This window comes from Solanum tuberosum, unplaced genomic scaffold (assembly GCF_000226075.1).
Source record: "Solanum tuberosum cultivar DM 1-3 516 R44 unplaced genomic scaffold, SolTub_3.0 scf00021, whole genome shotgun sequence".
In the NCBI taxonomy this organism is placed as follows: Eukaryota; Viridiplantae; Streptophyta; class Magnoliopsida; order Solanales; family Solanaceae; genus Solanum; species Solanum tuberosum.
The window spans coordinates 1,934,337-1,956,928 of NW_006238947.1; the positions used below are offsets into that span (position 1 = coordinate 1,934,337).

At 29.7% G+C, this 22,592-nt stretch overlaps 3 protein-coding genes across 3 annotated transcripts; 1 reads left to right on the top strand and 2 right to left on the bottom strand.

The window, feature by feature from the left end:
* Positions 1–3,997: 3,997 nt before the first annotated feature.
* On the bottom strand, positions 3,998–7,616 carry LOC102581017 (probable purple acid phosphatase 20). Its single transcript, XM_006341067.2, has 5 exons — positions 7,474–7,616; positions 5,921–6,215; positions 5,196–5,770; positions 4,939–5,027; positions 3,998–4,252 (listed from the first exon to the last, which is right to left on the bottom strand). The coding sequence occupies exons 2-5, from the start codon at positions 6,201–6,203 to the stop codon at positions 4,081–4,083; spliced, it is 1,119 nt and encodes a 372-aa protein (XP_006341129.1). The 5' UTR covers positions 6,204–6,215; positions 7,474–7,616; the 3' UTR covers positions 3,998–4,080.
* Positions 7,617–12,648: 5,032 nt separating this feature from the next.
* Positions 12,649–17,505, top strand: LOC102592398 (purple acid phosphatase 22-like). The gene is made up of 5 exons (XM_006341182.2): positions 12,649–12,819; positions 13,301–13,595; positions 15,165–15,733; positions 16,207–16,295; positions 17,052–17,505. Exons 1-5 carry the CDS (start codon positions 12,673–12,675, stop codon positions 17,281–17,283), a joined length of 1,332 nt encoding a protein of 443 aa, XP_006341244.2. The 5' UTR covers positions 12,649–12,672; the 3' UTR covers positions 17,284–17,505.
* A 1,401-nt stretch (positions 17,506–18,906) lies between these two features.
* Positions 18,907–19,778, bottom strand: LOC102581358 (zinc finger A20 and AN1 domain-containing stress-associated protein 4-like). Its single transcript, XM_006341068.1, has one exon. It carries the CDS (start codon positions 19,590–19,592, stop codon positions 19,140–19,142), a length of 453 nt encoding a protein of 150 aa, XP_006341130.1. The 5' UTR covers positions 19,593–19,778; the 3' UTR covers positions 18,907–19,139.
* Positions 19,779–22,592: the final 2,814 nt, after the last annotated feature.

Consider the following 22,592-nt stretch of genomic DNA (forward strand, 5'->3'; position numbering starts at 1 on the left):
CCACCCCACCAATTATGGTCGGATGGTAAGTGTTCTTTCATTTTCTATCTGATATTTCGAGTTTGAATGTGGAAAATATGAAACTGTTTTAAGTAGGAGATGTAATGTATTATGATTAAAATCTGAATTAGTAGAGTTTCAAAATAAGTATCAGACACTATCAACCTGAGTTGTGGTACAGTGATGGGACAGTTTCATACTTAAAAAGAAGTTTCGAATTCGAGTTCTGGGTATGAAAAATCGTATTGGAGTGTTATCCTTTGAATGGACCCTGTAGTTCGCAATTCAAATTTAATCGAGGCTCCAATACACATTTTGAAACACCGAGTGAAAAACCAAAAAAATATCAAACACATAAGGAATCAAAATGGAAGCACCCTCCCTCACTACCCGGTGATAATGCGATTTGAGCCACTTTAGGAATAATTATTATTGATAGGGAGTGTTTTATCCTTTAAAATAAGTCTTTTTATCGACAATTGAGAATTGAGATTAATCGAATCCAAAAGTGATTACCACATTGATCCTTAAACTCTCATTCGAGACAAATACTGAATTTTAATTTGATGAATTCAATATTTAGATTTTAACTTTCGATGCATTATAATATTGAAATTTTAGCTTAATATTGATGGTTTGACAAAACACATTGCTTTACTATATCTATTTAATAAGTTTTATATAATATAAATTTAAATTAATCAAATCAATTGATTTGAAATTGAAGATCATGATTAATAATTCCTAAACTTATTAAAGATGAAATTTTGGAAGATTGAGTTGTGGGGTTTGGGGGTAGGGGTAACTCGTGTGTAATCCTATTGAGACATTATTGATACATGTGAAGAGTTCTCATATTTTGGGGTACAAATACATGTGAAGACTTTTAATGTCAATTGAAACTTCTCTTTTAATCTCCACGAGAATTGTGGCGAAGTGATAAGTATTTTTTTTTAATTATTAATCAGAGATATCATGTTTGAGTCCTTTTGAATATGAAGTCATTTTTACTAGAAAACATATTACTCTTTAATGTACTTAAAACTTTTTAACACAAATTCAAATTAAATTAAATTTTCATACGGATACTGAATATCGAATGAAATAAAAAAAACTATTTTTTAAAACCTCATTGCAATGACCTCATCACCATTGCAGCTAATAAATTCACTTTTTATTTCTTCTGAGGTAATTTCTAATCATTTCACATAATACCATTACCCTGCAACTCTAATGATGGATTTTTTTTTTTGCTATTATTTATTTTTTCCTGTGGTGCATAGAACCCTACACGTGAGTGTTTATATTTGCTACTCATTTTGTGGACCTACGAATTTAATTTTTATACATCGATAATAATCATATTACGTTATAACATTGTAAAATTATGTATGATCGAATGATATTACAAAGTCGTAAGATTATGTATAAGGTTGATGCTTATTTAGTGTCGAAAGGTTAAAAAAATATTGGTAATTTAACGAGAATAAATCAGAGATTGTAATTATTATAATAATTTTAAAATGGTAAAATTTGTTATTAGGTAAGTTTCAATCAAGGTTAAAGCGTAACAATCTAGATACATTTCAAAAGAGTCTCGATAAAATGAAATATCAATGAAGTCATACGATCAAATATTTTATGAAGACATATTTTTTGAATTAAGGAATACGAAATATTTTTCCTTTTACAGTGAATCCAATTTTTATTCTATCGAAAAAGATCATTTTTAACAACTTTTTTTGCCATTTAATTATTTAATTCAATAGCATTCTGTTAGCTAGAAACAAATTTGATAAATACTCATATTTTTTAGTACATCAAGTTAAATATATTAATAACAATTTAGGGGTTTAGATTGCAATACAGAAAGATCATAAAATTACTTTTTTGTTTTTTTCTATTTAATTTTTCCATTTATTATTTAAAAATAAATATTTACTTGGAATTAAATTTGGTCCTTTGTAAAGAGATTGATAATGATGAGAAGAGAATCTCGAAGACTGCAAAAGTTGAAAATTTTGGTATGGAAGACAGAATAAAATGTTGGTAATTATGTTAAATTTATTACTATTATTTCTAAACATAATTAATAATTATCCACCTTTGTTAGCATGAACAGTTTCCTATAATAAGTTATTATTCTAATAAAATACATTAACTAATCAATTAATTAAGGGATAGTTTACCCTTCTGGTCCCTAATTATAGTATATTTAATCTTTTATTAGGGATCAAAAGTATACATATCAATTAATTAAAGATTATATATTTTTAATCAAAAATCACAATGTGTTTATTTATGGACTAAAAGTGCTAATGCGGTTGATCGTTAACCGATTTGTTATATTTTTAAATCCTTTAAAAGTTAGAAAGGATTTTAAGATTTGATTAATTCAGACTCATTTAGTATAAAACACATTAAAATGGAAAGTGTTTTTTTCCTTAGGAATTTTTTAATCCAATATTCAAATCTGAGACCTAATTGAATACGAAGAAATTCTATTTGTCGGACCACTAATTTTAGTAGTAATATATCCTCTTAGTGATGCATTTTCGAGTAAGTGTAAGACTATTCCAACAAACTTATTGTTTAAAGTTAATGTAATACGAATATTAACTAAACATGCATTCATGATTAGTGATGATACCAATTAATTTTCCATATTTGGATTAGAATAAAATTCTTTTTTTTTTTTAAGATTGATGGACCACAAAACTAATAGGTAGTTACATTTTAATTAAAAAAACAAATTAACAATTGATGGGCCACAAATCTATTGAGGTAATTACATTTTTTTTAATACAAAAAAATAATAATGTTTTGGTCCACTTAATCTATAAATTGAAATGGTTAATTAGAAGGGAAATTAGATAGAGATGCTACTGGTGTCAAACCCTAATTAAATATTTATTTAAATGAACTTTTTGTCTGTCTTATGTCTACCTTTTATCCAACACTTTTCATCATGTTTAATTATTTTTACAGCATTGCTAGATTACATTACTAATATCATCACTAGTAGCTCAAGTGAAATGATATGCATTTTAGTTCCACCAAAATCTATTTTTTTTTAAAATAAAATTAATCAACTTACTATTTTTATTTTTATTGGAGGTAAGATGTATCTACAATATATTTATACCAACTTTTGATCCACAATGGTGAATGGTGGATTGGAAATTATTTAAATAGTAAAATCACTGATATTTATTTTAGAATATACTACTTATATTATATACTTTGAGGTGCAAGTACTTTTCTTTGAATCTTATGTGAACGTAAAATAGTTGGTTCATTTGAGTATTTGAGGAGTCCCAAATTTATCTCCTTATATAGTATTAGGCCCATTTATTGAGTTGTTTTTTTTTGGGAAAAATATACAAATTAGACAAATTCGATAAAATATTTATTTCAATTGGACTCCATCTAATGTATTTACCTTGATTAGATTCACAGTCCAAATTATTTACCCAACTGCTTCCTTGTGCTATTCACTGAACCACTGCTTATTCATCATTGATATATATATATGTGTGTATATACATAATCTAATGGTATCAAAGAGTAATTGAGTAGTGTTTTTACTGAAGTATTGTTTCTTTCTCTATAATACCATCAGAGTATATATATACTTTAATGGTATCAAGCAGTAAACACACATTAACTTTTAAAATTGAGTTAGATTTATGCTTATTCATGCTTCAGTTGATAGGCTTGACGTGCAGAGAGAATGTTGAATTGTCCCACATCGATGAGTGGAATTGGAAAAATTCGCAATGTGGTTTTAGGTTGTTGTAATTACCACTTAAATTAACTTTTAAAATTGAGTTAGATTTAAAGTTTTTTCCTTGCTAGTTTTATAAATATGTATCTGATATCTCTCATTAACACAGACACAAAAATCATATGAAAGGTAATTAATTTGAAAACAGTGTGAAAAATTAATAAAACAATGAAAAGGGAGCAAGATGTCTATAGTGCCTTAATTTTTTTTATATAAAAAATACACTCTCACAAGAGGTATATTATATATATATATATATAATCTTTAGTTTTTTTAATCTAAATTGTTTGGCTTTATAGTGTACAAGAAGGATTTGTTATCCAAATAGTATCAGCAACAACAGCTTCATCATCATCATTTCTATGCCATGACCATTGTGCATGAGTTGCATTTACCACATCAAGTTCTCCATGCCCAAAACTTGCCTCTCGAAAAATTGAAATGTCTGGTTTTGGATCTTGATACCTATAATATTTGATCAATAAGAAAGTCGATAGACATATTTCAACGTGCAAAAGAAGTAAATAAATAAATTGAAAGAGAAACTAATGTGATTCTCCAATGATGAAGGGTGACATTGGCGATGGTACTAATTGGATATCTAATCAGATCTATAATCTTTTTTAGAAACAATTTCTATGATGATAGACATAAAAACATGAAAATTTACTCAAACTAATTTTAAGACTTTGGTCCAAAGAAGACAAATTAAGGTGAAAACAAAATATAATAATAAGTACCCCAACTCATCAAAAACAAGAATTTTGAAGTCATTATATTTGATACCAAGACAAACAATTGACAAAAAATAGGCTAAAATATCAATCTAGTGCATATATATAACAATAAAAAGTAAACCTAATTAAGCATCCAACTAATCACTTAAATTATAAAATAGTTGACAAATATATAATATTATGTATATGTATAATATGTTTGTAATCTTGTATAATTAATGTACCATTCATATATATCAGCTAGAAAAAATAAACATCAAATTTCACCAATTATTTGGGTAAAAATCCCTAATAATAATAATAAAATCGATGCCGGTTCAACTGTTTGGAATTAAGACATAGTTGATTAATTGATTAAATTAGATATCTATGCAATTGAAAAAAAAAGACTATTTAAAAGTGAGTCAAACTTACTTGCTGGCTAGGCCTTCTCTGTTGCCACCATCTCCAATTGTGATGTATATTGGACCACAATTGTTAGCTTTGTCTTTGTATACTCGAGTCTATATATATTAAAACACAAGAAATAATTATTTGTCGAAAAAGTCATCGCACAATAAAAAATCATCATTAATCCTGTTAGTTATGAGTTATTCAGCAACGAATTATATAGTGTGGTGATAAAAAAAAAGACAAATAAACGACAGATTATCAGGTCAAAAGAAGCTTACAAATCTCTCGTAAGCATGAACATGTCCCGCGAAGACGATATCAACACGAGCCTTGAAGAGTAAATCCTCCATAGATGATTTCATGCCATAAGATTCATACTCACCTTGATGAGCAGTGTTAGAATTGTACCATGGTGCATGTACAATAACAATAAGCCATGGTGTTTTTTTCCTATCAATTTTATTCAAATCATTTTTGAGCCAATTGTATTGGGCTGATCCAGGCCCAAAATCAGTGTATGAGCCCAACATAATTATATGAAGCCCAACAACTTCAAATGAATAGTACAAATTTGAAGTTGAGCCACTTTGTTCAAATGGCATGAGCCATCTTGCATTATATGATGTAAAAGATTGGCTATGTAGAATTGGTATTTTCTCAACCTCATGGTTGCCCTGAGTCACCATCCACGGGCGGTGGCTCGATAGTGGCTCCACCAATCGTCCGAACGAGTCCCATAGTGGTTGCATAGTGTCCGCGTATGACAAATCCCCGGGTAACAACATGACATCGTAATTTGATTTTGAAATATGATCGAGGGTTGACGTTGTCCAATCTGTTTGCCCTAGATCACCTGTAACAAAATAACTTTACTGTTGTTCCAAGACTCACCTTCAACTAATCAAACTATACTAAACGTTGAACTTGTCGATATGTATATAATTTAGATTTCAACAAATACAATATTTGAACAAATGATTATTAATCTAGATAGGGATCTTACCTACAACTGCAAATTTGATAGGAAATCCAGCTGGAGGGGTTTTGAAATTGAATTCTGGGCTTGTAAATGGGCCACAAATGTAGTAGTAAACTGTATTGGGTTTTAATGGCCCAATAACAACATTATGTATTTCACCTGATTTATACAAAATATATCTATATTTTGTAGTGTCCCCATTTGCTGAAAATGGGTAACTTCCCGGAGATGTACCGTACTTCACCGTCGCCGGTGAACCGGAATCTTCCATTATCCACGAAATCCTCATCTTGTCTTCACCCACCATCGAAATGTGCACCTGAAAGAGACGTCGGATATAAAAGCTTAAATTGTTGGAGAGAGAGGAGATGATAGTACATTAGGGTATGGATACATATATTGATTTCCCCCCACAAGTTTAAGGACATGAATGATTTTTTTTTGTTAGTAAACGGCGATGAAACTTGAACCTAGAACTTCTACTTAAAATCATGTTAATAATTGTGTGACTTATAGATGAGTTCGTTACGAAAGAAAATGTTTTCTAAAAAAATAAATAGGTTTCTTATTTATTAATATTGAGTCTTAAGAATGCTTTTCGGTAATTTATTATTTTTTCAAATGTATAAAAGAAAATAGAGAAGTAAAAAAAGACGGTCTAATGCACAAAGAATACAACAATCACATCAGGTTCGAAGAAAGACCTCAACTCAAGGAATGTGATACATATAGTCTATCATAATACAAACATTAGTGACTGTTTCTACTGCTCAAACCCATATCATATAGATAACACAAAAAACAATTTTATCAACATTACTCCAAGAAATCCCTTCATAATTTTTTAATCATAAAAATTCCTCTACAACATGTTAGGCTAGACGTGGGTGCATATGATATTAATTAATTAGCTCAACTTCCTCAAGACCATAGTTTTGTGTAATCTCAATAACTTATTAAATGTAAGAGACAAAAAATTCTTGTAATTTTTGATGATTTCTATGTTGTATAAGGCTGACAACTATTTCAACAATTTGGCTATTTTCTTGTTTTATTCATAACCAGGATGAGTTTAGAAAAAGTAATCAATTGACTTCTGAATAAATTATTTATTATTTATTATCATAAAAAAGTAAACATATAAAGAAATTAAGAAAATATAACGCTTCTATATATACAAAAAATATATATTAGATCTTATATACTAAAAGACTAAGATGAACGCTCTTGTTGTAATTAACTTCGCCTTTGTTTACAATTAAATTATCTAAATACATAAGTTATTTTATTATTTTCTCTAAAAAATTTCTATCATTTAAAAAAATTAGAAAAATCTCTACTCTCTCCTATTATCAGATACATCACTCTTACACGATGTATCGAAACACAATGAATCGGAGCAGGTGTGTGTGATGTGTCTTAATGCTATCAAATGGTTCACCTAATGAGTATATCAAAACCTTAAAGGATCGAAAAAAAGATCCTTTATATCCAAACATTCTTATAAAGGAATAAAAAGAGATGAATCAAAATAAAAGTTTACTTATATACACCGACAGTATAAATTAAATTGTTACCTGTTGAGGAGAAGAGGAATCAAGATCTTGAGATAAAGATAAAAATATTGATTTTCTTGGTGGTGGCCTTTCATATGAAAGTGAAGATTCAATGGCTAAAATTATTGGTAATAAAAATAGCAAAACATGAACCTTAATATAAGCCATGGTGATGATAGGAATAAAGGGGAAATAGAAGAAGAGCTACTATATATAGAAAAATATATAGTGTGAATATATGAAAGGACAATAGGTTTTGGGGAGTGGGGGTGGTGTATGTGATTTTCTAGATTTTCAAGTTTATTTTTTAATTTTTTTTATGGTAATTTATTAAATTTTGAATAAATTATTTTCATATATTAATTAATTTTGAAATATATACACAAAGTTCTAGTTAATGCTATTTGGCTATGTCAAATTCGTATTCAGAATTCTAGCTAGCTATTATGTTCTTAATTTGGGTTTGAATCTTGAAATAAAATTATATTATTAAAAAACACAATTTTTTTCTTTTTAATGAACTATAAACGTTACGAATTTGAACTAGTCAAATTTACTGTTATCGAATATTAGTTTATTTTTTTACCACCTTCATTCACTCTTGACAATTTTAGACTAAAATATTTTTTTTTATCATCATGATTTTATATATTACTCAATTATTCTATTGAGTATTTATTATATATATATCTCAATAGTATAACTATCAAATAACTTTAATTATTTTCAATCATTTTCACTTAAATTATATATCTTTAATAAATAAATATCAAATAATTCTGTTCATTAAAAATCTATATTTATGATGAATCAACTTTTGGGGATGGTAATAAATTGAGTTCTCATGGGGTGTTCTTGTGTTTCAAAAAATGTTATGTCAAGCTGTCTAATTAGTTAGGATGGTCGTCATCCATACTTGTTTGGCAGTCTTAAAAAAGTGACACATCAAACATTGAAATAAATTCGATGAATTATTTTAGAATATATAAGAATTCAATAACTTTTATTCAAATAATATAAGTCAACAAGAAAAGGTGATTCTAATTTATGATAATTTTCCTTAGAAATTGTATTTTCACCACTTTAGTAAATTGGAAATCTACATTAATCATCGAGTTAATATTTCAGAAGATTACTCAAACTTTGTTTTATAATTTTAAAGTATTAAATTTAGAGTAATTTATTTAAAAAGTCACTCAACTTTGTATTATAACCAAAAAAAAATCATTCAATCATTAATTTTTCACTTAAAAAGTTAGCCCATCAATTTAAATATTTTTTCATTAAATTTTATTAAAAAATAATTTTATTTCAAAATCAATTTTTTAAAGAAATAATAAAATATTTATTTTAATTATTTTATTGAACCGTTCACTTCACCAATCAGATTTGTTAAGTACATACTATGAAAATGTGTTATAATTCATTGAATTAAGTGGATTGTCCATTGAGTTTATTCATGAATTATTTGAATTCATGTATGTATATCTCCAAGGTAATATGAACCTTTGTGGATAACTGTGTACCTACTTGTTTGGACATTTAACATGATGACCTTTGGGGTGATATCTCGACATTATAAATACAGATCATTTACCATTTGTAGGACACACTTGAATATGAAAAAAGTCTTATCACGGCCTTATCTATAAACTTGGCTTCTTTTTTTTTTTTAAAATACTTCGGCCTTTAAATTTTGGCTGTTTGCTCGAAAAAAAAAGTAGAAGAAAATTCTCAAGTGAAATATAATTTTTTGATTCTATATGTTAACTTTTTTAATTATTTTTAAATATTATTTTTATAAGAGATTTCATTTTGTTTTACAATATAACCTTTTTTAAAAAAAATCATGATCAAAAGATTTTAATTCTTTCAATTTATTCGATATAATAATACTTTTCTTTTCAGTATAATCCTAAAAATATTGTACTTTCTTATTTAGAAATAACATAACTTTGATCATTTAATGTTATTATTATTCATTTATTTCTATTGATATAAATATTTTAAATTTATTTTAAATTAAAAAATTCAAAAGTCTAGATTTCACCTAATTTAAAGCGGATGGAATAATGTAACATGACATAATTTAGTGACCATGCTACATCTTCGAAGACCAATATAAATATAGTGTTGACCAGGGTAAAGTTGAACAAAATCGATGGGTATATCAGATTCTTTTCTCAATAATATAATAATAAAATTTTAATAAATATTATTTGGTTCTATATTAGAGAGACATCTTATTAAAAATATTAATCTCAAATTCTTTGATCACTTATTAAATTAGGATAAGATTAATTATTTTTTTCCATTTTACACCTACAATTAATATGGCTTTGAAAGTTAAAATAAATTTTGAAGATCCAAAAATTCTTTTTTCGGCTAATTAATATGAATAACGGACAAAATAGTAAAATTGACCACTATATTAATAATTTCTTAATAATAGTATAAAATAGAAACCGTCCAATATGGGATGGAAGGGGTATTTGTTAATATTTCAATAAATATTAAATAATTTTTCTCGATAAATATGTTCGTATGACTTTTTTTTTTATTGTGAGGGGTGGTGGGGTATTAGTGGCTGGTGGGAATTGATGCACATGATTAGAAAAAAAAAAACCAAAATCCAAAGTGTGAGAGAAACATGTTTTGATGAAAATGAAACAGAGAACCCAAGTCAAATATATTTTAGGTGGGGTATTAATAACAAAATTTTAACAAATATTATTTTAATTCTATATTAGATAGACATTTTATTAAAAATATTAATCTCAAGATTAATTATTTTTCCCATTTTACACCTACAATTAAAATGACTTTGAAAGTTAAAATAAATTTTGAAGATTCAAAAATTCTTTTTTCGGCTAATTAATACTCCCTCCGTCCCTTTTTATATGTCACATTTTTACTTTACACTTGCATTAAGAAATGATGTAACTTTACCCTTCTACCCTTATTTTATTTTTTTGTAAGTCAAGTTTTCAATCAATAAATACGAATTAATTTATTTTGATTAATTAATTTAACCAATGAACATAAATAATTTACTTAGCTTTTCTAAGTTGGTCAAATATATATTTTCAAGGCTAATAACTCACAAGGGTAAAAAAGGAACAATATGATAATTTATGCATTAATTTTATGAAATGACAAGTATTATGGATCAACTATTTATAGAAATTAATGACATATAAAAAAAGACGAAGGAAGTATAAATAAAGGATAAAATAGTAAAATTGATCACTCTATTAATAATTTCTTAGTAATCGTATAAAATAGAAACGGTCCAATATGGGATGGAAGGGGTATTTGTTAATATTTCAATAAATATTAAATAATTTTTCTCGATAAATATGTTCGTATGACTTTTTTTTGTTTTGTTGTGAGGGGTGGGTGGGGTATTAGTGGCTGATGGGAATTGATGCATTATGCATATGATTAAAAAAAAAAAACAAAGTGTGAGAGAAACATGTTTTGATGAAAATGAAAGAGAAAAACCAAGTCAAATATTATTTTTTCCGAAGTTACGTTAATATTAAAGTTTGATTAATTAGAATTTATATAATATAACTTATTTATGGAAAAAAAACACTCTCAACTATTAAGACTTTTACTATATTCAAGACTTAAAACTGAAACATCAGATTAAGTCAAATAACATATGTTAATAAGTTTTCAAGGAACACTCGTCTAGATGAGACATCCACATCAATTATTAATCTTTGTTTTATTTCCTCAATTTTCTTCCAAGAACAGTAAATAAATACTCCAGACATTTCAAATTAGTCGTTAATATTACTAAAAAATATATGTATTGAAACGTAAAAATAAATTTAAAATTTAAAGTTTATAAATTTTTACATAATTCGACATCACAAACAGAGGCGGGGTCAGAATTTTCAGTAAGGGGGTTCAAAATCTGTAGAAATAGACACACAAAACAACTGAAGTGGGTTCGACATCTACTATATATACATAAAAAATTATTTTAACCATGCATAAATAATATAATTTTCCGCCGAAGGGGGTTCGATGAACCCCCTTATACTAAGGTGGCTCCGCCCCCTGATCACATATGTAACAAAAAAGAAGGGTGATAACAGAACACCTTGCACTCTATCAAGGAGGAACATGAGTTAAAGGATTGATTCCCAAACGAGGAAAATAGCTGTCACAGAAGAGGAGCTGAAAACCAATTGACGGTAAGGAGAAGAGGGCATGGAAATTTGACTTTGGTGGCACGACTATTCAAAATGGGTACGTCATAGAAAAGAAAATACATAAAGCCTAACAAGCAAGCCATGCTTCCTTGAAATTTGCCAGAACTGTCATCGCTATCCCACCCTTCTTCCTTGATCTACCCATTCACGCCCTTTATAGTTAAGGAATGATGGTTAAGAGTTTCAATTCTAAGAAAGAAAAATCCCAAAAAATTCGTCAATAAATGACAAACTCCATTATACAGATGATAGGACAGAGTCAAGCGGACACCCGCTAATCCACGCTTCCATTCGCGACCTGAAACCAAGTCATTGATGAGCCTCGAAGGACCTTTCAAGCCTCCCACTTCGGTTTGTTTGCCATTTGAATATGTTTCAAAACAAGCAGTACGGACAATAACTAAATTTATAGTCAAGTATTTATACATATTTAATAGAGATTTCTTAAGTAAAAACAGAGATTGAGCAAAAGTTACTGAGTTCACATGAACAGAAAGACGAGTCTCTAGATTTGCCCCAGAAAAGACTCATTTAAAAGGGAAAAACACTCCCTACAAGAATATTTTCCATACGTAAAGCTCGAATCCGAGATATCTGATTAAGAATAAAATAACCATATACATCTCACCACACAATCCTTTAATGGCGTAAACAAACTGCTATATTATCAAATTATTTAAAAGATAACTCCATGTAATAATAACTAAATAAAATTAGTTACTTAAAAAATAAGATAAATGCTCTATTATAATGAAATAAAATTCATTTATTTAGTTAATGTAGTCATTGCCGTAAGCATATCCAACAAAAATAAATGTGAAGGACTTACTTCACGCCAATGCCATCTCAATATACATATTTTATTTATATTTCATAAATTATTTTTTTATTTACAAACTCTTTATAAATAATTAAATTATTGTTTCATATTTTTTCATAATATATACATTTTCTCTCTTTCTAAAAGCCTGAGTTATATTACTTACATATCAAAATGGCAAAAAAATACTCCTCACTTCTCCTCTTCTTCCTCCTCCTTAATTCTCTCCCAAATTCCGATGCATCGCCGGAATATTCCCGTCCTCCTCCCCGTCCCGCCATCTTCATCGGTCCTACACGGTCCGAATCCGATCCCGAACAGGTATAGTACTCAACAATTTAGTCATGTAGAGTTGACCTACTAAGAGGCCCACAACGGGTAAAGAGCTCCTTACCAAAAAGTTCTCTTTAGAAATAACGCTTACTAATTACTTTTCAGTACTAAATTTTAAAAAATAGTACTCCTATTATTGAGTTTCAACATCTCCAAATGAAACTCACTTTGGAAAATAACCACTAGTATAGAGTTTCGACATCCATATAGTTATAACTTTTTTTTAAGTTTACCTTCCGGAATTTCAAAACTCTTATCTGACTAATTTAGATCCGTACCAAGCCACCCCACTAATAGGCCCGGTCCGTTAAGAAGGAAAAACACCCCCTACCAAAAATGAAAGTCTTGCATTTCAGGAGCTCGAATTGAAAATCTCTCATTAAAAGAGACGGGATTCTATCCATCCCACTACACCTTTATCGATTCTTGAAAATTATACCACATTGAATCTTTTTTCTTTTTTTTGTAGGTACATATTTCTTTAGTAGGAAAAGATCACATGAGAGTAACATGGATAACATCTCATAAACATGAAAAATCCATCGTAGAGTATGGCACATCGCCGGGAAACTACGATAAGTCATCGATGACCGGAGAACGTATGTCCTATCGTTACTTTTTCTACAACTCCGGCGAGATTCACCACATCACAATTGGGCCGTTAGGCCCAAACACGACGTATTATTATCGATGTGGTGGAAATGGGCCGGAGTTTAGTTTTAAAACGCCACCTTCAACATTTCCCATTGAATTTGCCATCGTTGGTGAGTTTAATTTTTAATAATATGTTGCACTAATCTTTATATTTTGCTTGTACGTTTTCTTTTGAGTTCATGCACTTTTAGCACTTTAGTTTTTGTTTGTTAAAGGAAAAAAAGAAAAGAAAATAAAGTTAGTTAACTTTAGGAAGATATCAATAAAACACAAATTCGTTTTCAATTAGTGATTTCAGTTTCGAGTTCTGATGAAAAAAATCCTATTATAGAGAGTGTTTTACCTCAAATTGTGACTTTTCTAGAAATAAAGTACCGTTTGTCCTACTTTAACACGATAGTGGAATAGAAAGTGAAATTACTAGAGCATGGAGAAATAGTTAAGAGTAATGATTTAAACAAGAGCAGTTAGATAAGTGGGTATTAAATATTAGGTGGAAAACCAAAATAAAAAAGATTTAGAACTTTTAGCTAGGAAAATAAATAATATGAAGGTTCAAAAACTAAGTTATTATAGCATTGAATCTACTAGAGTATGTTTTAAAAAAAATTAAAATTCAAACTTTATAATATAATATTTGTTAATTTTTTCTACTTATATATAGTATTAATAATATTGAGTTCGATTGAACCTGTTACCTAAATATTGTCACTATCATGCATCTCTTTTCAACCAAATATTTTGATCCATTTTCTGTCTTGTTAATTGTTTGATTCACTTCAACGTTTTCTTTCCTTATTCCTTCCTATACAAACAAAGGCTTAAGATAACCAATAAAAAAATTGTGACAAATATCATATTAGGAAGCGTTTTCTTTTTTAATGTGTTTTACATGGTACGAGTTTGGATGTATCAGATATCAAGTGAGAAAATATATATATATATATAAAAACTAAGGCTTAACTTGCAATTAATTGACAAGGAAGATCTGAATTTCCGCTGACACGAAATTTAAAATGTAGTTAGCTTAATTAATTAGTTACATTAAAATAATTAAACTAATCTTTTGCTTAGAAAAATCATGTACTACATGCTTCTAGGTTATAATTAGCAGATCTATTAGATGAAAGTTAACTCCAAAAGTAAATAATTTACCACAAAATCAAACATAAATCATAAAATTCCATTGATTATTTTTTGAGTTTCCATTGTAGAAGTTGAAACTCATAGATAGTGATTAATCTTTAATTATCAGGGTAAAAAGTGACAATATGACACTACAACAAAAACACATCTAGTGGCAATAATAACATTTAACGATAATTGAGTTAATGTCACTGTATCTAGAGACGCTAAAGACTTTAGTGATATTCATATAGAGTGCTGATTATAAATATTCATATTTATTATTGTCGTTAAATATAATATAGAGACAATTATATTATTGCCACAAAATCCTGTACTTGTTGTAGTGTGAGTGTACGATCGAACATAAAGTCATCTAATAATCACGAGCAGATGTAGAAATAATTTATAATGGGAGCCACCTAAATCGAATGATAGTTAGCTGAACATCTTTTATTTGAAAATCATATTGTGTATATAAAAAAAAAATTATACGTATATATTAAATTTTGATCGTTATTAACGAAATTTCTAACTTTGTAATTGGTAAACAGGGGACTTGGGTCAAACAGAATGGACAGCCTCAACTTTAAAACATATAGGTGCAAAAGACTATGATGTACTATTGTTGCCTGGGGATTTATCCTATGCTGACACACAACAACCACTTTGGGACTCATTTGGTAGATTGGTTGAGCCTTATGCAAGTAAAAGGCCTTGGATGGTGACACATGGCAATCACGAAATCGAAACGTTCCCAATAATTTATCGTCATGGTTTCAAAGCTTATAACTCGAGATGGCTAATGCCATATCAAGAAAGTGGTTCCACATCGAACCTATACTACTCCTTTGACGTGGCAGGGTGCCATGTCATCATGTTGGGATCGTACGTGGACTTTGATGCCCAATCGGATCAATACATGTGGCTACAAGCTGACTTGGCAAAAGTCGATAGGGTGGTGACACCGTGGATTTTCGTGCTCGTCCACGTGCCGTGGTACAACTCTAATTTAGCTCATAAAGGGGAAGGTGAAAGTATGAGGAAATCAATGGAAGAATTGTTGTACAATGCTCGAGTAGATGTTGTCTTTGCGGGGCATGTTCATGCTTATGAACGTTTTGTAAGTATACTAAGCTACCTTCTTTGTGTATATATATTTATATACACAGATAGCGTAAAAAATCTTTATACTATTAAGTTTTTAAAAACTTGTTGTAGTTGGTTATCTGCCTTATGGAGGTGTTCAAACATAAAATAAATTGATTTTTTTCCCACTCATATAACTTGGTCAATCTTTTTTCCCAGATGAAATGCATGTCCAAACATAACTCATAAGTGTCATTTGCAAATATCTTTTCTTAATTTCACTTTTCAAATACCTTATTTTTGAAATTTCAACCTAAAAAGTATACTAATTTAAGGGTCGCTAATCTCATTTTCTTAATGAATAATTGCAACTAATTATCTTTTAGATGACTTAGATATATAATGTAAGCTTATTGCCAATCTATAGAAATTTAACTTAAGTCTCTTCTTCTCAAAATACAGTTAGATTTAAACAATTTCACTCTATTTATTTGGTATATATTGTAGACTAGGGTTTATGATAACAAGGCAGATCCATGTGGTCCTATTTATTTGACAATTGGAGATGGAGGAAACAGGGAAGGGCTTGCTATGATGTAAGTTCCTTGATTCTTATAGTATTATTATTTTCATAATTATTTACTTAACCAAAATATAGTTTCACCAAAAAAATTCAAGCAAGGTATATGTCGAAGTTTGTGTCCATCAATCTCATTTAAAATTTTAACATTTAGAGCGAACATACTGTTAAGAAGTCTCATATCGCTAGAGGGATGAAAATTTGGTCTCCTTATATGGACTTGGACAAACCTCTCCTCATGAACTAGCTTTTGGGGTTGAATCAGGCCCAGATTAGACCATGGCCCATCCCAAGTTGTTGTTCATCGATGTTGGGCCCCCATTTAGAAGTGTTCACGCTCCAGTTGATGAGATCTGGGCGTGTGGGGGAATGTTAAGAAGTTCCACATCGTTAGAGGGATGAAAATTTGGTCTCCTTATGTGGACTTGGACAAACCTTTCCTCATGAGCTAGCTTTTGAGATTAAGTTAGACCAAAGTGTCGTATCTTTACACGTACGTTTATTAGTTTTATCTTCAACACCACCACTACCTCACGGTTGCCAAATAGAATCATACCCGCACAGGAGGGGCATGCATGATGTTTTTTTTGTTGTTAATGGATGTCATCGGTGAGACTCCAAATCAGAACCCTCTGTCTATTTAAATACCATATTGAAGCATCTAGCTGTCTCACATAAAAATTAACTTAAATTGTCGATATAGATCACATTTTTAATTACTTAATTTCTTCTTCGACTAGCTAACATGTTTTTTTTTTTTGACATTTTGAAGCTTTGAAAACCCTAGCCCATCAATCTCAATGTTTAGAGAGGCAAGTTTTGGACATGGTAGATTGAAGGTACACAATGAGACACATGCACATTGGTCATGGCATAGGAACAATGAATCTAATAACACATTCATGGCTGATGAATTATGGCTTAAAAGTTTTGCTTCTTCTAAATCATGTTTGCCTCATGAGAAATTTCAAGAAATGAAGACTCATATAAAGGATGAACTCTAGCAAGGGCAATGAATCAAAATTGTTTGAAATTTTCAATTACCTTTTTTGGTAGCTCAATTTGATGTTTGTACACCATAATAATAGAACCATATTTTATAATATAAAACATCGGTATATATAGGTGGATAGAAAACATAAGTTAACCGTTTATATTTGAATTAATCCAGGGGCGGAGATAAGATTTATAATTACATGTAATTGGATAGAATTCAATAGTTATGATTAAACCCTTGTTTTTGTCTAAATTCTGTCACTTTAACTCAAATCTTAAATATGTGTTAAACGATTCACTAAAATTTTGTGTATTCTTTCTTTTACTCTTTTCTTTTTCAGCCAACATATTATTAAGAGATTACAAAAATACATTTATTAAAGTTCAATATTTCTCCCACATAGTTGATGGCTAAGAACAACAGATACAATTTGGATATATACAAACTCAAACATTGATGTGATCTAATATCATAATTTTTAAAATTTTGTCCTTTTGACACGTGACATTAAAGTTTCATTGTCAAATGAGTTTAAAGAAAGAGGACTATCTTTTTGTGGTCCAAAAAAAATATTTAGTTGGCAATGAATTTAAAGAACTACTACTAATTGAATGGTGAAGTGGTAGAGACAAAGTCCATGACTATCTCATTTCACTTTCATAGTGATTTAAACTTGGACGTAACGATTCTACTAAATTTTCATTTTATTTTTTCAGAATCGTTACGTTCAAGTTTAAATAAACTTGGACTTCCTCTTTAAAAGCGTAAGAAAGACCATAAATGAAAAATCTATCAATGAAGGTATGACAAAACAAACTAACAAAGAGTCATTGTCATTTCTTTGCCTAAGGTTTAGAGTATCACACAGCATGAAGAAATCAAGTTAAAATAATATTTTTGCAATATGTATGGAGATAAATTTAAAATTTAAAATTTATAAATTTTCAATTTTGAATCTTCTCATACATAACAATTAGAATCAATTGGATACATAACAATTAGAATCAATTGGACTATATGATTATCTTTAATGAAAAAACACTAAAAAGGTCAAGGTCAAATTTTAAAAACCCCAACACAAACTTTACCAAATACCAAATATAGTTCAAATTAGTAAAAACTATACCATAAAAACAACACTAGACATTTTTTTTAAAAAAAAACACAACTACAAAAACTACACCTCCAAATTTTACAATAGTCGATGAAAGAATTTGAGAAATATACATGAAATTTTTAGTACAAATTCTAATAAAATCTTTCATTATATTCAAATTTTGATAGACATAATTACTAATATCTCTCTGGATGAGACATGTAAATTAATTTAAAATAAGATCAACTAATTAAATTTGACAAAATAATTGGTTATATGGCAACTTTTGTTAATCAAATTGGCATGCAGAAAATAACAACAAACTTCTTGGTCCAAAATTCATCAAAGGCTAACGTGAATGTTAAAAAGTCCCACACCAAATATTATTAATTTGTCATCATTTGTTGATCAATTAAACCTTTTCTTCCCCTACTACTTTTCATGAATTATTTCAACCAATAACCCATGAAAGTAAATAATAATAATAATAAAATAGAGCGAAATTCAAGTCTTTTTTTAACAAAGCAAGCCATGTAACATAAATTATTTCCCAGACTAAAAGGATTAATACTAAAAAAGAAAATCGAAATATAAATATACATTTTACATTCACATAACTTTTTTGTGGAACCAAACAACCCCAATATTTTCCTTTTATTTCCAATTTGGTCCTAACCGAGAACCACCACCACTGCCATCATCATCATCACGACGATCTCATTCATTTTTGGCACCAAAGAAAAAGTCATCTAATCCAACGGCTAAGATTAGATCTTCTTCAATTTCTCAGCTTTGATCAATGGATTTGCCTTAGCTATAGCTTCTCTCCCCATTGACTTAAAATCAAATGTGCATGCATGAACCTCTGGATACCTATGGGTCCCACAGAAAATGGTCCCACACCTACACTTAAATCCCATTAACCCCATTTTCTTCTTACAAACCAAACACCTATTCGGCTGCGGTGTCACAAGTGGCACCGCAGCCTCCACTAAATCCGGCGTCAAAACAATCGGCTTGACTATCATTTTCTCCAACACCCTTTTTGTCGGAGAAAATAGACAGTCGATTGATTTTGCATCGGATTTTCGCTCTTCGATATCTCGATAACATTTGGAACAATAATTTTCGGTGGTAGAGTTGCCGAAAAAACCACAATTATTAGCACATAATTGGTGACGCCCACCTTCTGGGGATTGAAATTCGTGTTCTTCCGCCATAGAAATATTTTTTTTTCGATTGATTTTTTTATGAAAATAAATTATGGGTTTGTAATTAAAGCAAAAGGGTGTTGGAAAATTGAAGAAAAATGGAGAGAAAAATGAAAAAAAAAAAAGGTGAATGAAGAATCTTGAAAATAGGGAGAAGGATGATTTATAGAAAGAAGAGAAAAACAAAAGGGGGAATTTTAAAAATGAGAAGCATTGATGATAATATAATATATAGTAATAAAATAAATAAATATTAGAATGGACGGGCTGGAAGGGTCAACAAAGAGGTGTGGGAGAAATTATTAGGAGTTTTTTTTTAAAAATTATCCTATCTGGTATAGTGGTATTTTACGTTGAAGATAAAATGCTCTCTAACAAAGATATTTTATATTTCTCTGAATTCGAACATGAAAAATCAAATTAAAGATGAAAGAGTCATTTCCACACCATCAATAATATTCGTTGCTTATTATTTCTTCTGTTCACTTTTACTTGTCCATTTTGGATTTTGCACGTTTCTTGAGTTTGGAAAATAAGTAATTAATTTTGAGGATAAAGAATAAAAAATAAATAATTATTTTTCTTGTTAAAAGTGACAAATACAAATAAAAAATCTATTTTTAAAATAATGAACAAATAAAAATTAATAGAGCTAGGGAGTAGGAAAATTTTGAGGTAGACTTGCTAAAAAAATTATGAGGTCTCATACTTGAATTTTCCGCTCATATATTTGTCTTAAAAGATGAAATTATCCGATGTTTTCATTGTTGAAAGATAGTAATAAACATCACTGTTAAACAAAAATTCTTCTGTTTTATTTATAAGTTTTTTTATTTTTTTATGTGTGAAAATGACCATATATTTAAATAATATTGTAATGGAATAATATTATTTGTAAAATTTGATGGGGGCTAATTTGGACGGTTCTTAACTTCTTATAGTGGGGTTTGAGGGGGGGGGGACACATGGATAAGGATGTGTGGTGTGAGAGTAGAGGTGACAAGTTGGCAATTGGTTGAGTGTTGCCTTGTTGGTTAGGTGGTAGGTTAAGTTGATTAAGTTATTTGAATGAATTTGATTTTAATAATCTTTTTTGTGTGTACTTACTTTGCATGTTTGCTTAGGTGTATTGATAGTTTTGGGTCAATATTGTAACTCTCTAAATTAATTACTCAAAGACTAAATAAAGAAAAGATGTACAAGAAACAATGTATTGTTCTTGCACTTTTATGAGGGATGGACCTTTTCACATTTAACTTTGGTTTAATAGTAACCACATAAAAGAAAGCAAAATTATTTATGAACATGTATGATTGGACATAAATGGTTAGTATTAAACGAATAAAACCATGAAAATGTTTACTTTTGAGAATAAGGTATGAATACTTTGACAAATGATAACACAAGACTTTCAGTATTACACGAAAATAAAATTATAAAAATATTTATTTGTTAGAATAAAATACAGATACTTTGAGATGTGATAATACTCGTTCTACATACATTGTATGAGAGATGTTATGCTAAAGAAAGTCACATTATATTCATATTTTTGTTATTAGAAAGTACTTAATTTTGTCTAATATTAAATGCGATGAGAAAATAACGAGTATTCATTTAAAACTTAACTGGTCAGAGTGTCCAAACAGAAAAATAACAAGCATAAATGTGGCTAGCCAACTTAGGAATTCTTATGAAATATGTTAAACCATTGGGACTAAATAAAATCCATTTGAAAATATCATATATTGAAAAGGCGATCAAAATACAATAATATAATTTAGTTTAAGACAAAGTATGGGCTAAAAATGATTAAGAGCAATTATTAGCATCATATAATTATACTAAAGGAAAAGGGCAAGAAGTTGACACGACCAACTCTTCATTCTTAGCTAGCGTTTGGCCATAGATTTCTAAATTATAGGAACCACATATTATAAGTACTAAATAACATCCTATCCCTTCTAGTTTTCTATTTACCAAAAATCCCTTAAAAATGATGTTTGCGGGATACATAGCGTTGTGCACGGGATACATTAGATTTGATACATTCCACATAGCGGGATACATAGCGTTGTGCACGGGATACATTAGATTTGATACATTCCACATAGCGGGATACATAGCGTTGTGCACGGGATACATTAGATTTGATACATTCCACATAGCGGGATACATAGCGTTGTGCACGGGATACATTAGATTTGATACATTCCACATAGCGGGATACATAGCGTTGTGCACGGGATACATTAGATTTGATACATTCCACATAGCGGGATACATAGCGTTGTGCACGGGATACATTAGATTTGATACATTCCACATAGCGGGATACATAGCGTTGTGCACGGGATACATTAGATTTGATACATTCCACATAGCGGGATACATAGCGTTGTGCACGGGATACATTAGATTTGATACATTCCACATAGCGGGATACATAGCGTTGTGCACGGGATACATTAGATTTGATACATTCCACATAGCGGGATACATAGCGTTGTGCACGGGATACATTAGATTTGATACATTCCACATAGCGGGATACATAGCGTTGTGCACGGGATACATTAGATTTGATACATTCCACATAGCGGGATACATAGCGTTGTGCACGGGATACATTAGGTTTGATACATTCCACATAGCGGGATACATAGCGTTGTGCACGGGATACATTAGGTTTGATACATTCCACATAGCGGGATACATAGCGTTGTGCACGGGATACATTAGGTTTGATACATTCCACATAGCGGGATACATAGCGTTGTGCACGGGATACATTAGGTTTGATACATTCCACATAGCGGGATACATAGCGTTGTGCACGGGATACATTAGGTTTGATACATTCCACATAGCGGGATACATAGCGTTGTGCACGGGATACATTAGGTTTGATACATTCCACATAGCGGGATACATAGCGTTGTGCACGGGATACATTAGGTTTGATACATTCCACATAGCGGGATACATAGCGTTGTGCACGGGATACAT

What these genes read in the sequence shown, in the direction of transcription:
- LOC102581358 (XM_006341068.1), bottom strand. Translation starts at nt 19,592, where the DNA reads ATGGCGGAAGAACACGAATTTCAATCCCCAGAAGGTGGGCGTCACCAA.
- LOC102592398 (XM_006341182.2), top strand. Translation starts at nt 12,673, where the DNA reads ATGGCAAAAAAATACTCCTCACTTCTCCTCTTCTTCCTCCTCCTTAAT. An exon ending in TTCATGCTTATGAACGTTTT is followed by an intron (nt 15,734 to 16,206) that starts GTAAGTATACTA and finishes TATATATTGTAG; the next exon opens with ACTAGGGTTTATGATAACAA. An exon ending in AGGGAAGGGCTTGCTATGAT is followed by an intron (nt 16,296 to 17,051) that starts GTAAGTTCCTTG and finishes GACATTTTGAAG; the next exon opens with CTTTGAAAACCCTAGCCCAT.
- LOC102581017 (XM_006341067.2), bottom strand. Translation starts at nt 6,203, where the DNA reads ATGGTGGGTGAAGACAAGATGAGGATTTCGTGGATAATGGAAGATTCC. An exon ending in TTCATGCTTACGAGAGATTT is followed by an intron (nt 5,028 to 5,195) that starts GTAAGCTTCTTT and finishes TAATATATATAG; the next exon opens with ACTCGAGTATACAAAGACAA. An exon ending in AGAGAAGGCCTAGCCAGCAA is followed by an intron (nt 4,253 to 4,938) that starts GTAAGTTTGACT and finishes CAAATATTATAG; the next exon opens with GTATCAAGATCCAAAACCAG.